Source organism: Haplochromis burtoni, unplaced genomic scaffold (genome assembly GCF_018398535.1).
Source record: "Haplochromis burtoni strain Fernald_Lab_line unplaced genomic scaffold, NCSU_Asbu1 Contig_194, whole genome shotgun sequence".
Classification (NCBI taxonomy): Eukaryota; Metazoa; Chordata; class Actinopteri; order Cichliformes; family Cichlidae; genus Haplochromis; species Haplochromis burtoni.
In genome coordinates, this window is record NW_024582555.1 from 103,661 (window position 1) to 121,230 (window position 17,570).

Sequence of the window (17,570 nt, forward strand, 5' to 3'; positions counted from 1 at the left end):
GGTAGCGTGGCCGAGCGGTCTAAGGCGCTGGATTAAGGCTCCAGTCTCTTCGGGGGCGTGGGTTCGAATCCCACCGCTGCCAATACTTTTGCTCTCACACAATTCTCTCACTTCGAAAGAACAGTCCGCAATAACAGCTGGACTTTAATTTTTTTTCTCTCGTGTGTCAAATTTTGTAAAATGAGCGCTCTAACTTAAACTGCAAATGTTAATTAAAAGTAACACAAAATAATCTCACTGATAGTTAACCGTTACCGCAGAAATTATTATGTTTGGAAACCATCAGTTTCGTTGCTATATTTGTCACTCGGAATCACAAATTACACATATAACCTGCAAAACGTCTGGGTTTGAATACACCTTGCAGTTTCAAACCGCTAGACAGTGCCACACAAAGTGTTCAGTGCCTAGTTATATCGGCAGAGATGCACAAAACATGTCAGATAACCAAGAGTTAGCTCAATACATTTCAGTAGCTGTATGCCCCGCTAAATATTACAAGGTTCATGAAAAACTGAGAACTCGAGATTTTAAACCTGGCTAAAATAATAACTAATTCGCCTAATGTCTATTTTTTTTTAACCGTAGCGCTTTTATTTTGATATTGAAGAATGCTTTCATAACTCTTCCGGTTCAACTGAAGCGGCTAAGGTTTTCTTTTGACAGGACAGGCGGTGTTTCCGGGTCACCCTTGCTTCGAACTTCACAAACCATAAACAGAAGGCTGGTGCTCTGTGATCGGAATTTACCTGATGTATTGACAGCCTTATCGCTTTTAGTCACCAAATTCTAAGCCAACTAAATTGAGACATGGCTGGTTTACCACCGGGAGATCCGCAGCTGGTCTCAATGATCGTAAATCATTTAAAAACCCAGGGACTCTTTGATCAGTTCCGGAGGGACTGTTTGGCAGACGTTGACACAAAGGTAAGCACTAAAAGCATGCTCATAACACATTATTTGACGGTGTTTTACTTAATGAGTGTAAAATTCAGTTTAGGGGACTATCTGTTGTGCGTTATCTGTATTTTTGTTGAAGCTGTTTTGACACTGGGGTCTCAGCTTGGCTACAGAAGCTACCTTTTAATTGAGGCTACTAAATGTGTGTACTACTGTATGTCCACTTTCGCTACATCCATTAAACTTCTCTGTGGTTTCTCCTTTCCCCCCCCTGCCTGGCAGTTAAAAATTCAACATCCTTTGTCCAGTGTATCCACTATCCCTCTGTGCATGTCCAAACCATCTCTGTAACTTTCTCTCCAATACACTCAACCTGAAATATCTCTCTAATATACTCATTTCTGCTTGTCCGTCCTTGTCACTCCCATCTACGGTTCTGCCACCTCCAGCTCAGGACTCCTGCTTTTTTTGTTCATCTCCAAGCCATTCCTAAAAACCTATCAATTTCAACTGTTTTTAGTCAGGTCTGAAGTCTCATTTCAGCATGTAATGTCCATTTGCAGTGATGTTCTCCTTTGTGTGATATTTGTAATGGAAACATTCAAATCTTTTACAGCCAGCCTACTTGAATCTGAAACAACGAGTGGACAACTTTGTCTCCAATCACCTCTCCAATCACACATGGAGCCCTCATTTGAACAAAAACCAACTGAGAAACAACATCAGACAGCTTGTCCTGCAGTAAGTGAGACATAGTATTCCTTCTCGTTCTGGCTTGTCGACATTAACTAAACTTACCGCAATCTGTGTCTCTTAGATCTGGGATGCTGGAGCAGGGAGTGGACAGGATTGTGGCCCAGGTGGTGGATCCTAAAATCAACCATATCTTTAGGCCGCAGGTGGAGAGGGTTGTCCGTGAATTTCTGTCCCCTGGCAGCTGCTCTGAGGAGCCACCAGCCCCTCTGCTTTCAACAGAGGTCAAACCAGACAGCAGCATTCCTGAGCAGGGTACACAACATTTTATGATTTTTATCAGCTTGCAAATGTCACGTGTGGATTTATATCTTTGATTACTCTCAAATATTTTAATATTTGAACAAGTGTCATTTCATGTTTACAGCCTCAACATCGACTCCAACTACCACTGCCAGCGACGCCATGTCCATCCTGGACACTATAACTTCTCTAAACCAAGAAGCTAGCGTCAGAGCCAGCTCGGCACCCGAAAAAGCACGTAAAAGCCAATCGGCAGATGACTTCATGCAGGTGATGGTGGAGGATAGCGAGCAGGACATGAGTATTGTTGCGGAAGGTGACAGTCACCAAGTGGTAAAGCCACTGGAAGAAGAAGAGGAAGCAAAACTGTCAGCTGAGGTTCAGGCATTAGAGGTAAAGACAGAGGAAACACAGGAAGAGGTGGAACTGGGAAAAGAGCCGTTAAAGGAGGATGTGAAAATGGAAGATGAGGAGTCCGTGGCTCAGGAGCAGACAGAGGATGAGAAGGATAAAACAACAAGCAAAGTCAGTGGAAAACCCTCAGAAGAAAAACAGGATGATGATCTACTGAAATCTACAAGCAAGGCTAAACAGAAGGCCAGAGAGAGGATAAAAGAAGGTGAGCTGCAGCATCCTTTGTTTGTTTTTATATTTATTTAGCATTAGAATAGAATAGAATTGAATAGAACAGAATAGAATTCAACTTTATTGTCATTGCACACGTCACAAGTACAAGGCAACAAAATGCAGTTTGCATCCATCCAGAAAGTGCTTTAGCAATAATATGATGTGTTATGAATATACTATAACTATAAATGGTAAATGGCCTGTATTTGTATAGCGCTTTTACTAGTCCCTAAGGACCCCAAAGCGCTTCACACATCCAGTCATCCACCCATACATTCACACACTGGTGATGGCAGCTACATTGTAGCCACAGCCACCCTGGGGCGCACTGACAGAGGACTATAAGTATGTACAGGCTATAACTGAAGTGAATGTACAAGCTATGAACAGGTTATATGTATGGTTATAAATATGAAAATCTATAGCAGATTATAGATATACAGTTGTGAGTATTAATAAACAGTTTTAAGACCATAATTATTGTATCGTATGATTGTCTATACAGCATTTACATTCCCTACTTCACATTACTTTGTACATTTGTCACAGGGAAGGGATTTATATGCATTTTCTTATGGTGGACATGGCTTTAATGCAAATTTACTTTACACAACAAAAATGTGATGATGCCATGATTCTGTGCTTATTTGGACAAGTGAAGAATTTAAAAGATATTCAGGTTTTCACTTCGTTACCTTATCTTATCTTACACTTACACTTAAAAGAAGTTTAAAATCTCTAAGTACCTTTTTCCTGCAGAGTATTCTTTGGAGGACTCTGACCTGGAAGGCCTGAGTGACATCACAGTGAGCTCTGTCCACACCAGCGACCTGTCCTCATTCGAGGGGGAAAGTGAAGATGAGCAGCAGCTGTCTGATTCTTCTGAAGAGGGCGAGCTTCCACCTGATGGTCTCTGCCGGCAGCAGGCTTTCTATTTTTGAATAACATCACCATTAGTTGGAGAACTTTGAAAATATTTTAAAATATTTTTTCTGTATGTACTTGCTTCTTTTTCTCCCAGATGAAGGTGAGAGGGAAGAAAAAAAACACAGCACTGGAGACACAGGAGATGAAGACAAAGAGCGTAAACCTCGCCGCAAGGCCTATGTTCACAAGCCCTTCCTCTACTCCCGTTACTATAGCGACTCAGATGATGAGATCACTGTGGAGGAACGTCGTCGTTCTGCTGTGAGCTATTTAAATGTTAACATGTTACGTGCAGAGATTTAAAACTTTTTCTAGTTAAATGAAAAGCTTAGATCAATGGACGGTTATAGACTGAACACATTATGTCTTATGGTGTCATCTGCTGTCTTTTAAGTACATTTATTTAACAAACTGGGGTCCTTCCAGGCGAAGGACAAAGAAGAACGGCTGCTCAAGAGACAACAGAACAGAGAGCGAATGGAAGAGAAGCGCAAACAGAAAGCAGCACAGGCTGAAGAGCAAGGTTTTTATGTCATACACACTTGTGGCCTTCAGTGTTTCTTCATTTTCCTCATCTTGTGTATTCCACTGTTTTAGTTTAGTTATATACTCCCTGCCCCATGCTTTCACGGGACTGCAAAGAGTCCACCCACATATAAAATAGCAGAGGACTTACCAAATTGCTGGCCTGGAGGATTCAATGCCAGTGCCAGAATTTCACCCTGCGGTCAAAGTTCAGAGGAAATGCAAAAACTAGACTCTTCGGGCCTCAATTAGCATGTTAAACATTAAAATTAATGACAGTGCATTTAGAAAAAGGCTGCACAAGTTTGGCTCTTGTGAAGGAACGGTTTTCAAGAGAAAGCCTCTTGCCCCTAAACCACAAGACTGAGGTGGAGGTGTTCAGCCCTAATGCATTGTGCCATTCCTGCAAAAACTAAATGCATCATATTAGCTGTCAAACAAGGTGATGGAGAGGTGACGATTTGGGCTGCCTTGCAGTCATTGAGTTCAGCATGAACTCCTCTGTATACCAAAGTGTTCAAGATTTAAAATTTTAGGCCATCTGTCCGACAGCTGAAACTTAGCTGACACTATTTCATGCAACAGGACAATGATCCTAATCACCGCAGCAAATCTAAAAAAGAATGACTAGAAAAGAATCAAGGTTGCAATGTCAAAGTGCAAACTTGAGCCTCACTGGAAGACTGTGGCGGGATCTTAAGAGATCTGGGCATAAATGAATGCCTGCAAACCGCAATGAACTGAAGCAATGCTGCAGAGAACAGTGAGACAGCATTCCTCTAGAATAATACAGTAGGGTCTCTACCGTACAGTATAAAGTGCTATATAAATAAAATTGATAAATGTGAGACTGATAAAGTCTTCCAAAAATTAGAATATCAACTTATTGCTGCTAAAGGTGGTTCTACAAGCTACTGAATGACAGGGTCTACTTAACTATTTATAGGACAGCATGGAGTCCTGAGAAAACCATTTTGTGTGTACATAACACTTGGGATGTGCTACATTTTTACAGCACAACCCCCCCCCCCCTAAAAGATTAGTTTAATAAAGAGTTGTTTGTGCCTACAAATTTTGTGTTTTCCTTTGATCTATTTGGGATGATCACATGGTTTTTGTTTTTTTTTTCGTTTTTTTTTCTTTCAGTCGAGTTGTCTGGATGTTGTCCAAAAATAGAAAATTTATACTCATATTTAGTTCAAACTTCACATCACAAACTCCGTAAATTGTATTCCCTTGGCCAGGTTGCATATTTGTCCTTTATTTTCTCCTGGAAATAACTTTGTGTACTTGTAACATCTGCATGACGTAAAAGGCTCAATGTCTTCCACAGATAACAAAAAACAAAAGAGCAGTGACTCCGTTGCCCTGGAAGGCCCCGGAGCCAAAGAAGCCCGCAAAGAGAGGAAAGTTCTGGAGAAAAAAATGGCTCTCAACAGGAAGAGAAAACTAGACTCAAGGTGTGTAAAGGCTTGGACACAATTTGTACAGTAGATGCTTATTTTTTTTTTCTTAATATACACCGTAAAAATGAACATATTAATTTTACTTTTTAAGGAAAGAGGGAGATGTTTCAGGCAAAAAGAAAGGAGACACGAGAGACGCTGTAAAGAAAACGGTATGTAAAAGCTAACGTTGATGAAACAGATTTCAGGCATCAGGTTTTCATCATGAGTTGTAACTCTGTGTTTTTCATTTATTTTTGAAAATAGGAAGTGAAATCTACCACCTCAAAGACACCACAACATAAGCTGATGAAAAATCTGTCCGAACCTTCATATTCTGATGAGCGATACAGAGGGACAAGCGGCAGCATCTCAGAAGATTCCAGCGATGCAAAGAAGATAGCTGACAAAGGAAGGACACACTCCTTCATCTTGGAGCTGGAGCTAGGCTCCCAAGAGGCTCTCAGACAACGATCGGTTGGAAAATTTGACCGTCTGTCTCACAAAGAGCTTCACTCCAAAGAACGCAAAGAGAAAGAACGCAGCTTGTCCGATGAACGTGCCAAGCTCAAACAGAAGCAGGAGAAAAAATCTGAACATCAGGCGGATGAATCTCAGCAGAAGGAAGGCAGTGCTGTTAAAGTATCCTCTGAAGAGAAAGCTGAGAAGAAGCCCAAGATCAAAAGTGAGAAGAAGATCACAGGAAGTACAAAAGAAGGCAAGGTGTCTGAAAATGTTTCTGAAGACGGAGGTTCTAAAGATCCAAAGAAGGTGAAGACTTCATCTGTGGAGGCTATCAAAACGGAGAAGGACAAGAATAAGGACAAAGATAAGATCAAAGAAAAGGAAAAGGCCAAAGGAGAGAAAACCTCGGTTAAAAGTGATTTCAAGCAGCTGCTTCGCCCTGATTCTGCAGGTTCCTCTGAGGATCGATCCGACATGGAGCCTGAGTCAAACAGCAGCAAGAAGAAAGATAAACACTCCAAGGACGTCATGAAAAAGCCAAAGAGCCACAGTGAGGACAGGCCTGGAGATAAACTCAAATCTAAAACTGACAGTAAAGACAGCGAGAAGGAAAAAACAAAAGCAGATCAAGATGGACAGAAATTACACAGGTCAAGCTCGGAAAGTGACAAAGATCCAAAAAGGGTCAAATCATCAGAAAAAGGAAGAATTTTAGAAAAATCAAAATCAAAATCCAAAGAGGAGGCAAAGACTCCAGTGCTGCCAAAGACGGAGAAGAGAGTTCACAGTCCGGATGTCAAAAGTGCAGGAATTTCATGCGTCAGCAAACCTGAAGCAACAAAAGAGAAGAAGAAAGAGGGAAATGCAAAAGACCAGAGCAAAGTCTCTGAAGAATCTTCACAGGAGAGATCTGACAGTAAAAGTGCAAAGAAAAAGCTGGAGAAGAAGGATAAAGTTTCAGAAAAGAAAGATGAGAGTCAAGAAGAGAAAGCACCAAGAGAGGAGAAACTGGAAAAGTTGGATAAATCCCCTTCGGTTTCCTCTCTGAGTCTTGAGACGGATGATCCACCAAAGAAACGACCTCTTCTCCAAGACACAAGCACAGACTCCGATCCCGTCACCACCACCGTCACCACGTTGTTCTCAGACGATACCTGTGACGCCTTGAGCGACATCACCCCCGAGCCGCCCGAGGGAGAGACGGAGTCACGCCTGTGCGAGATGCCAGCTGTGCCTGCAGAGGCCGACGCCCTGCTGACTCTTATGGACGTCTGCACGTCAGCAGAGGCGAGACTTCCACCTGAGAACACCCAAGAGGATGTGACATCCGAGATGGAGCTTCAGGATGCTGATATGAAGATGAAAGAGGCAGCTCTGACTCTGCTCTCCATGGATCCCGACAGCACAGTGTCCACCAGCTTACTGTGCCAAGAAGCAAGAGAAGAGTCGGCGGTCAATCCGCCCGCCCCACAACCAATGGAGACAACTACAGCTGAAGAGGAGCAGCTTCCTCCTATGGAAGTGCACACAGCTGCTGAAACTGAGTCCCCGGCTGCTGAAACTGAGTCCCCGGCTGCTGAAACTGAGTCCCCGGCTGCTGAAACTGAGTCCCCGGCTGCTGAGCCATCACCAGTTGCATCTCAAGAACCCGATGAGCTTGCTGATGTAAAATCAGACATTGCAGGTTTGTGCCATTGTGTATTATTGACTGTAAAACAAGTAAGCATAAACCAGAGCTAAACATGTGTCTCTTTACAGATGAGTCAGAAAGCACAGAGGTAAACACGGTCATTTCAGATGTTGAAACCTCTGAGACTTTGGCTCTAAAGGTAAATGTCACAGCTCCAACAAATCAAAAATATGTAGTTTAACTATACTTATACTTAATCTGAATATTTTGTCAGTGGTATTTTCTGAGTTTCTATTGTCTGATGTTTTCTCTATCATAGGAGGATGAAGCTACTGCAGATGAAATTCCTTCAAAAGAAGCTGAAAATACTGAAATATTTCCTGAAATGCAGTCGGATGAGAAACCAGCAGTACCACCTGAAGAGGGTATACTTTCTGATCTGTCATGTTCATTAAATCCAGATCTGCATAGCTGAGTTCCAGCTGTTGAATCGCTCACTCTGTAGTGCACAGTGTAGCGGGGAGCCATTTGTAGTGCACTGAGTACGTCAGAGGTGATGTATGTGTATGGTCAGAAAATAAATCCGTTAGAGATGGACTTAATGTATAGATGTCTCCCCGAAATCCAAACCAGAAGCATATTTAATAATTTAGCTGCTTGTTTAGCGATTCATTAAGTTGTTATTTTAATGGTTTTGAATGACTTGAAAGATTAGTGATTAGTCTCCTGGCAGCTCAGCAGGTCAGAGACTGTTTGATGATTTCCGAATAGCATCAATAGTGTCCCCGAACATGATTTTTCACATTTCTTTTCTCATGTGTATTGATTGGCATTCATATACACAAAATCAATATTTTCCACGAAATCTGCATTTTGGGGGTTAGAGGAGTTGGTGGTTTGGAAAAAAAATTCAAAAAAGTTCCAGTGACACATGTTACAGATTTTTCCACATCATTTGTTTTTAATATTTTATTTTTAAAGGAGTTATTCATTGTAAATACATTAGTTGTTTAAGTTAAGGCTTTAAAAATCATATGGCTATTGTTAGAAAAAGATCATGTTTGGGTTCAAATGTAATGGTTACTGCTGTTGGTACTAGTAGTGACAGTCCCATTCATCCTCGTGTAGGTGGATAGAGTTCAGCTGAAGTATTTGCAATTGCACGTGTTTGCATATGTGTTTATCCAAATGCACTGGCCAGGGTTCTGTTATTTGTTCATGTAAAATTAGTAACATTACATCCAAACGTTGTGCAAAATGCCTCAGTAGCTACTGAGTCCATTATTTTGCAAATACCCACTGTCTCAGTGGGAGAGAGAGTGAACAGTTTGAACACAGACCTCACATCTTTTTCTTTTCTCGTGATAATACAGCGGTAACTTATTTCCTTTTACATCAGTGTCATAGCTTTATATTAACATAATACATTTTCCAGCTGCTGTTGCTGTGTGTGAAACCGAACAGCCCACAGGAAGCACAGAGGAAAACACGGTGGCTGGTGTTCCCAACACCACTGAAGAATTTACTGAAACTCCTGGTGAACAAGGTGAGCGCTGAAATAAGTTACTGCAGAGAAAAATACAATGGTGTGTTTGACTGACAAATAACTACATCTCATCATAAAGAACAACCAGAGCCAGATGATGTCGTCACAAAGGAAAACCTCGAGGTGAGTAGTGATCCACAATACCCTGAAACAAATTAGAACTGTTTATTTTCATACATTTGTTTGTATTTGTATGTTTTTTACAACTCAAACTCAGTCATCTTATTTCAACAACAGGCAGAGGAGGCGGCAGGTGACGAGGATGGGACCAAGACGGACATAATTAACAGTAAGTTTGTCTGCAGATGGTGAATATTTCAGATAAATTCATAAAAACACTTTCAAAGGCCGCCGTTTTAACCTTCTTGTTTTCACCACTAGGTGAAGCTAAGAGTAAGTCAGTGGAGGAAGGAAATGTCTCAGCAGAGAAAAGCGATCCACAGACTGTAAGTGTTTAGCTTTTACCCCTGCTCACTTACATGTTACTCATCCTTAACTGTTTAATCTGATCAGTTTCTCCTGTTTGGTTTAGATGGAAACCAGTGTCCCAGACAAGACTGAGGAGGCCAGAGAATCTGAGTCTAAGCTAGTCAAACAAATCAGTGAGTCAAGTGGCTCCTTTGGAAAATTACTCACACTTGTTGAGTTTACACTGCTGTATCTGGTTTGAAACATGTTGCCAGAGTAATGCTTTTAAGAGGATTACATTTTGTTTCTACATGCTCGGTACTTGTCAGCTGGTCCTTTTACAGTTAGTCTCAGCTGGTCCTGCTTGTTTGAAATTTCCAGGTAATGTCTCCAGCGCAGATAGCCAAGATGATGAGAAAGGCTCAGATCTCTCAGAAAAGGTAACTCTCAGAAGTTTTTTTTTTTTTTTTTAAATTCATTCAAATGGATGTGCAGAAATATAGAACAATAGTCTGCATGCAAACACTTTTCTGTTCTGTAGGAGGAGAAAACGGAGGGAAGAGGAAGGCGGAAACGAAAGCTGTCCAATCAGAAAGCTGCAGCAGAGAAAGAGTCTGGTATGGTAGCTGAGATTTATTTCTTCACCTAATTTCAAAATACAAAGAAATTAAAAGACAAAAGGGTGATTGGTAAAAAATGATTTTTATTAATTGGTTAGCTGAAGACAATGGCTTCATCTCAACCCTTCCAATAAAGTCAGTAAACAACATGTTAACCAGTTATGACCACTGAAAAGTGTCCTTCACCAGGTAGAGTCTAGTTAACTAATGCATTGACTCTGTTTCTTTAACACATCAGGTGAGGAGGCGAATGAGCAGCTGCCTGCTGAGGTAAATAACGCTTCATTCACTTCACCTTTATCACAAATACTGTTAAGAATACAAAAACAATCTCTGCTTGTGTTTAAAAATACACGTTTGCTGTTATTTTTATCTCCGGGACGCTGAGCAGGAGAAGCCAGTGGAGGTAAAAACCCCTCGCAGGGGACGATCGTCCAAACCCACAGAGGAGGAGACGAAAGACGAACCAACACAAGTGGAGAAGTTGGAGGAGACTCCGAGCCGCAGGCGGAGACGATCAGCACCCAAAGAAGCCGCAGCTGGTATGCTGCTCACTTTAAATTAGTGTTCACTGTTAATGTGCGAAAAGGAAATGACCTGAAAATAAGAAGAACAGTTGTATTATGTAGAAATGGATTTGGCTTTGGACACACAAACTGATCACAGGCGAAAAAAGCTGATGCACTTTATGGAGGGCTATATCTGCTTCTTTAAATTAATATATTATTTGTGTTATTAGATAATTAATGCTTCTTTAGCTTCTTGGGTACTGGGATCTGTTATTCTTTTTCCTGCTGAGCAGAAGAAAACAGGCTTAAAAGCGAGCGGCAGGAGAAGTGAAATGACTTGATTCAGGCAAATGAACCGAGCGCCTGCTGCTAGTATAAGAGAAATAATGTTTATTCAGTACTGTGATTTGTGCCAATCTAACTTAGAAGAGTTCAGTGATAAAAAATGTGCAGCCTAATAGGAAATGAGCGTAGTAGGTTCCCTTTAACAACATGTTGAATAAGTATAAGATTTGTTTTTTCTCTAGATTGTAGTTTTTTGCACTATAAAGTGGTTGCTGAGTATAGAATAATGTAAAACACAAGCTGTTAGTTTTTTTTTCTTTGAGTTTTGCTCTTTTTTTTTAAAATTCTTTTAGAAAATACATCTTTTTTTTTGAACCTCAGATAAGCAGAAAGAAGACGAAAATAAAGTTGTTGAAAGTCCCGAACAAACCTCATCGGAGAAAGTTGCAGAGACGGAAGCAGTGGAAGAGGTGTGTTAAGAAAATCTCAGCATGTCCGTAATATTTAATAACACGTGTCGTTACAGCTTCTTTGCCTTTGTTTCTCATGTGACATTGTTGGTTTACGTTGATGTTTTATCCTTGTAAGAGTGAGTACATTAAGTGTTTCTTTTGTTGTTGTTTTTTCCTATTCTTAGAGAACTGAAGAGAAAAATGAACCAATCAAAAGTGAGGTCAGTCTGCTGCCGTCTGTTCCAGAGGACGGCGAAGGAGCAGCAAGTGCCAAATGCAGCGATCCTGCTGACACCAGTGAGTCTGGTTTTTAAATGTTATATCGATAACAAGTGGGCCAAACCTCAACAGCTTCTCATATTAAGAATTTTCAAATTATGCAAGTGTGTTGATGAATATGAGCTTGTTTGGTTTTTTTGACAAGGGAAAAACAAACAGGAACTTTAAGTCATTTAAATGTAACTTGACTTTGTACTGTGAATGATTGATAGTAAATGTTTGGTGTGAACTTATCTGGTTTCTGAATTGGGCCATGAAGGAAAGGTTTGAAAACTAGTGGCTTAAAGAAAGTCTGGAAATAAGTGAGCTTTAAGATACTTAAAAAAAATTTAATGTTTTGATTAATCATCATTGCAGGTGAACAAACAGTGGAGACCAAAGAATCGGAGGAAATGGAGGTGTGTGAATGTGTGGAGGTGAGATTTCTTTATCTGTAACTGCTCTCCTTCCAGTATGCATTCAGCACCCTCCATCTGAATTTCTTCTTGTTTTGTCCTGCAGGAAGCTCGAGCTCCGGAGGAGGTGGTGCAGGACAACAGTGGACAGGAACAAAATGAGCGACAGCCTGATAAAGACAGTGGTGAGACAGCACTCAGGCTAGCTGTGTAATTACCACAGTGATTCATGTGTTTTAAAAACATCTTCAGTTGTGAGTTTGCAGTCTTTGTATCTCAGGTTTATTTTTTTTTTCAGGCTGTTCCCCTTCTGCGAGTCAGTCAGAGGTTCACGAGGATGTAAAAGAGCAGAGCTGCAGCGAGAAGAAGACACAAGACGTATGTTTAAAAATGATGTATCTGCATACTTTACTTTTTATAATGATGCTGATGTTTGTGTAAGGACTTTTTACCTCAGTCACAATTCCCAGTGTATGTTCACTGACCTTTTTAAACTCTTCCAAGGGCGGGGAAGAGCAACAGCAAGAGGACCAAGAGATGACTCCAAAGCGGACTGGTCGGAGGGGACGGCCATCAAAGGCAGCAGCTACAGAGGATTCAGGTAAAATGTGATTAAAATGGAGTCAACAGGCTGTAGCAGTCAATGTGAAGCTAACACGATGGTGGGATATAAGATTATTTGCTGTGGATGAGTGCTTCAGTGATTCTATAGCTCCATCTGACAGACCTTTTATATATTTAACCAATAACTCCTGCAACACTTTGTCATCTTTCCCTCAGATAAAAAGGTCAAAAAAGCAGAGGAGAAGGAAAGTGAGCAGAATGAGGAGGAAGAGGAGGAAGATGAAGGTGAGAAAGAAGGAGAGGAAGAAAAAGAAACTGCAACTAGAGCCACAACACGGTTGGCTTCTCGCCGGGAAGCTGAAAGGTAATTTAAACGTTATCTGATGGTTCAAATTTCAGATTTCCAGTAACACCAAAACAGAGAAATTGCCAAAAACCTGCAGATGGGTTAAAACAACATATTTTTTTATTGAATGCTGAGCAATAAAATTCACCTGAACTGTGAAACTGCAAAGTTTCTCCAGTGTTAACGAATGAGTGTTTGATTGTTTTGGAGCTGAATATTTGCACCTCGAAGGCATCGTCGCTGTTAAATCATATTAAATAAAATCAAAGGCGATTTAGTACTAAAGCAACAACTGTTGTTTTGTATTTTTCTTTTTACTGTTCCCCAGAAACAAGCCAAGTAAACCATCCACCCGGGCAAGCAGACAGAACGGTAAAGAGGAGACCGCAGCTGGCACACGGTGAGCTTCAGCAGCACGAGCAAGCTCAGTCGCTGCTCTGTGAAAGAAAACATTTTGCCAAAAGATTTCCTGGAATTTCAAGATGTTTTTCACTTATTAGCTCCTAAAATAAAAACAAGTCTTCTGTAGAACCTGAGTTGTGTTTAAGAAAGGTAAATCAAACAGTGGTAATAGGACTTCAGTATGTAATTGATTAATATGATGATGATGATGATACTAATTTGGGTCATTTGGCCTCTTCATGTAAATAGTGTAACGGTTGCGCTGAAATCTTTTGTTTAAATTTGCAAATGAGCCATTATTTATGTAAACGTGTGCTTTTCCAGAATAGAAATCTGAAACTGCATAAAACCAGATGCAAATTCTTCTTCTTTTTTTTTTTTTTGTAAATTGTTGTTGATGGTTTTTAAGGCAGGGATTTTGAATCTCTTCTTAATCTAAACGTAGGATCAGCAGCCACAAAAAGTCTGATTTTTTTTTTTTTCTTGTTTTGCGGAATAAAATGTTCCAAGATGACCTTTGTGTAAAAAATAAATAAATAAATAAATAAATAACAAATAAAAATCCAGATTATAAATTGGAAAATTCGGTAAATGTTTGTATCGTAGTCGTCGCTTATTTAATGGAAAGTAGTATTTACTTGAAAGCGTTAGATATTTTGGCAACTAGTTAAAAATAGTCACCAAATTATAAGTGTGACTCATTTTTAATGAAATATGCTTAGATTTGTAGAAATGGCAAACAGACACAACAGAATCTGTATTTTGACCGTTAACTTCCAAGGAAACAACATAGCGAAAAATATCAAAAACTGACCAGAGATTCAAAGAAAAACACATTTTTGCTTGCAGTGCTTCACCTTGTGTGATTTCTATTTATTTATTTTTTAATTTATAAATCAAAGGTGTCCCAATACCACTAACATAAACAAACAAGAAGAAGGTCAAATAATCATTTAACTAAATTAGCTACATTAGGAGTAAGAAATGTGGGTTTTTGGTGGAAAAATAAAATTATTTAAATTTTTTTTTAATCACTAAATTTTTAGATCAGCTAACTATTTTATCTCTAGATTATGAATTTAAAATAAAACTTAAACTTTGTACAACTAAAATCGCTCATTGGTGGAAAAAAACAGTTGAATATATATTTTTTTATTTTTCTTTATTACGAAGTAGTACATTTAATACTTTATCAAAATTTAGTTTTAAGACAATAATTTAAAAACTGTTTCTCAGCATCTATGGTGTCTAAACCAGCCTGCGTTTAACTTTAGTGACAGCTTGTACACTTTTTTGATTCCTTCAAAATAAAATTAATCTAGTAGGCCCCAAAATAAGGACTTCAAGTCTTGTTTCTATTTTAAACTTCTAGACTCTAGAGTTTATGGATACAGAACGAAGACCCCCCTCTCTCTCTCTACTTATTCTCCATACTTTTTTTTTTTTTTAAGGAAACAATACTTTCCTCTTTGTTAAATTCTAGCTGGCTTTTTTTTTCCCCCTCTATTTTCAACTCAGTCTCCAGCACCGTTTTTCAAATCCAGAGATTATGTGAACAAGCTCCACTGTTTCTACACGTATTAGTTATTGCATTACTTTCCCCAAATAACCGTATATTTAACATGAACACGACTCTTGAACAAATGGATTGACACTTGCTCCTTGTTTCCCTCCCGCAGCGGGACGAGGGGCCAGGCGGCAGCAGCTGCAGCGAAAGGGGGCCGTAAGCGAGAGACCAGCCCTCCTGCTGTGCGAACGCGGGGAGGACAGAAATCAGAGGAGCCCCCTTCCAAAAGAGCCAAACGCTAGCATGCCTGACAGCGGCACAACGGTTTGCCCCAGCGGTGTTGTTTTTACACTCCATATTTGAAGAGCCTCTGCAGTCAGGCACGTAAAGCTGTTTCTGCTTCGCTGGCTGCAGATATCGAAGAGCTCTGGATAGTATTATACACTCTCCTCTGATGGTTGAGTGTAAACCTGAGGATCTGTGTAAGAATCCCCCAGAATACCTTCTGCAGCTCTGCACACATATGGTTTGGATCAGTCTTCATATTTCACCATTTATTCAGTAATGCCCAGTGAGTACTTCAGCCCAATCAGAAGCCTAATGTGCAGCCAAGTTGTGCTTTGTGATAAAGAGGGTGAAGTCTGCAGATTGTGTCTCATATACACACTTGTACGTAGAAATCAGCAATTTGTGAATTTTATAAGTGCATTTTCATTCTGTGAATGAAACAAGATGTTTTACTCCTAGTTTTTTTTTTTTTTTATGTAATAGTCAGAAGTTAAAGAAAGGATTTTGGTTTGTTTTTTTTGTTTTTTTTATTCCACATTTTAAATTGATTTAAGACCTCAAAGACAGGGCAAAACTTGAAGAGTCTTTCATTACATAGTTTACTCCTGGTTTTTACTCACTAAATGAAGATCATCTAGTTATTTTTATTGTTACACAGTTAGCCATCAGTATGTATTAATGTAAAGCCGGAATTTCAACAAGTTTCTTTTTTAAATATATATTAAAAAACCCACAAATAACATATTTGTTGTTCCCTTGCTACATTAAAAGCACCACAAATCAATGTTATATGATCTAATCTTTTTCTTCTCAAGCTTGCAACTGATCCACACCGGAGCTGATTAAAACCAAAAATGCTCACCTGATTGTTTCACTGAAGCTTAGTGAAGAAATATCCGCAAAAGGAAACTCAACCACGCCGCTGCAGTCTGTGTTTATGAAAAGATTACACACGGCAGAATATACAGATTTTTATTGATTCACCCATATTATGTCTCGGACGTTATCTCTGCTGTTTCCTAAATAGATGTGCTGTCTGTGATGTGTAAATAGCCGAAGACGAGAACCAATCGCCTCAGAGCGGAGAAGAGGAGAGGACATTCCTGCCTGCTAATGGGGGATAAAACTGACAAACTCGGAGTGAAATATTCCACCATCATTAACATGTTAGGGGGCTCTATTCGCCGCACCTGAACCTTTGTGATCCACAAAGCACAGACACAGAGAAGAAGAAGAAGGTTACAGAAAGTCTGAGCTCTCAGGTTGAAGTTTTCCACCCATTCCTGTGGATGGCCAAAGGTGTACCTCTCTCAGGTATTTCCTGGTGCTGCAATCCAAGCATTAACATATTAGCCCAACGACTCTGCTTTAAAGGTTTGGATCAGCTTTCATTTAGCCACCAGGTCTGGCAGACAAACAGCGCTCCTTTCACTTTCCGATGCCGCTGGAGCAACTTGAGATGTCATTTTATTATAGTCGCTTGCATTGTAGTCCAAAGTAATTTTTGCATTTGCTTTGCAGTTGCTGACTATCAGCTAAATATTTGAGGCAGATTTATTAGCATCAGGTTTTATGGATGAGAGGGGAGGAATACTTTCAGCTGACCTCGATTTTTTTTTTTAGATTTTTTTTTTTTTTATAGAAATTAATTGTCTAGATCTACTCACTGAGCTCTTGCTGCATAAATCTGAGCCGATGTTGACCTGCTTTTAGATGTTTTCAGTGTGCTGTACCTGCAGTACTTTTCCACATCCTGGGTGAACAGGGGTCTCGGTTCATAATCGCAAGTAATGTTTTCCAAAATGAATCCATAACTGCAGCAGATGGTTGGCGCCTGTTACGGGTCCACTGTGAGGTGGCAGCCAGTGTGATATCTGAAATAATTAAACATTTAAGATGTTGCTGTCATCAGGAAAGTGTGACATGTTTCCACTTTTCTTATATGCAATCCACTGACATGATGTGTTACCGTACATCAAAAGTAAGAACGGATATTCCCATTTTTCTAATAGTCGCTTTTGCAAAAGATTGTATAATTAGTCAGTTTTAGTTTCATCATTTATTGTCCAGGACCATGCACAAAATATTGATCACATAGAAGAAAAGCTCCCCTTTATATGTACCAGATTAAGCGACTTAGTTGGGACAGGTACACACAATATTAAACAAACCATAAAATAAAAATGAACCTGAAAACAAATAGTTCAATAATGTATATTTGTTCTCTTTTTTTTTCTTTACTATAGAGGGTAGTTAAATGAATTTATTTTTAAAAGTTTTTTTTTTATCTTAAATTTATCACTGGATAAAAAAGACAAACGCACACAAACCAGTTTTTAACATCCAGCTGTTAAAAAAACAGAAATTAATTATATTAATTAGTTATAACAGAGGGTTAAAAAATAAAGTATTGTATTAATTAAGATTTAACGTGAATCTCCATTTTATTTTTAC

General features: G+C 39.6%; 1 protein-coding gene and 1 non-coding gene across 3 annotated transcripts; both read left to right on the forward strand.

The window, feature by feature from the left end:
* Positions 1 to 82, forward strand: trnal-aag. Its single transcript has one exon. It is a non-coding gene; the product is annotated as a tRNA-Leu (tRNA).
* A 592-nt stretch (positions 83 to 674) lies between these two features.
* bod1l1 (biorientation of chromosomes in cell division 1-like 1) lies at positions 675 to 15,905 on the forward strand. 2 transcript variants are annotated; one of them, XM_005935212.3, is made up of 30 exons: positions 675 to 927; positions 1,517 to 1,641; positions 1,718 to 1,908; positions 2,021 to 2,515; positions 3,283 to 3,432; positions 3,545 to 3,711; positions 3,877 to 3,973; positions 5,309 to 5,435; positions 5,533 to 5,593; positions 5,688 to 7,569; positions 7,644 to 7,714; positions 7,835 to 7,940; positions 8,951 to 9,061; positions 9,141 to 9,184; positions 9,299 to 9,350; positions 9,443 to 9,507; positions 9,594 to 9,663; positions 9,851 to 9,909; positions 10,011 to 10,086; positions 10,328 to 10,359; positions 10,481 to 10,631; positions 11,265 to 11,353; positions 11,521 to 11,632; positions 11,972 to 12,030; positions 12,116 to 12,194; positions 12,308 to 12,387; positions 12,514 to 12,610; positions 12,790 to 12,937; positions 13,248 to 13,319; positions 15,001 to 15,905. In XM_005935212.3, exons 1-30 carry the CDS (start codon positions 811 to 813, stop codon positions 15,128 to 15,130), a joined length of 5,115 nt encoding a protein of 1,704 aa, XP_005935274.1. In that variant the 5' UTR covers positions 675 to 810; the 3' UTR covers positions 15,131 to 15,905. The 2 variants fall into 2 exon arrangements, with proteins under 2 accessions (XP_005935274.1, XP_014193236.1); XM_014337750.2 differs by having other exon boundaries at positions 11,972 to 12,012.
* The last annotated feature ends 1,665 nt before the right edge of the window (positions 15,906 to 17,570 follow it).

What these genes read in the sequence shown, in the direction of transcription:
- bod1l1 (XM_005935212.3), top strand. Translation starts at nt 811, where the DNA reads ATGGCTGGTTTACCACCGGGAGATCCGCAGCTGGTCTCAATGATCGTA. An exon ending in TCACAAAGGAAAACCTCGAG is followed by an intron (nt 9,185 to 9,298) that starts GTGAGTAGTGAT and finishes TTTCAACAACAG; the next exon opens with GCAGAGGAGGCGGCAGGTGA. An exon ending in GCGAGAAGAAGACACAAGAC is followed by an intron (nt 12,388 to 12,513) that starts GTATGTTTAAAA and finishes AACTCTTCCAAG; the next exon opens with GGCGGGGAAGAGCAACAGCA.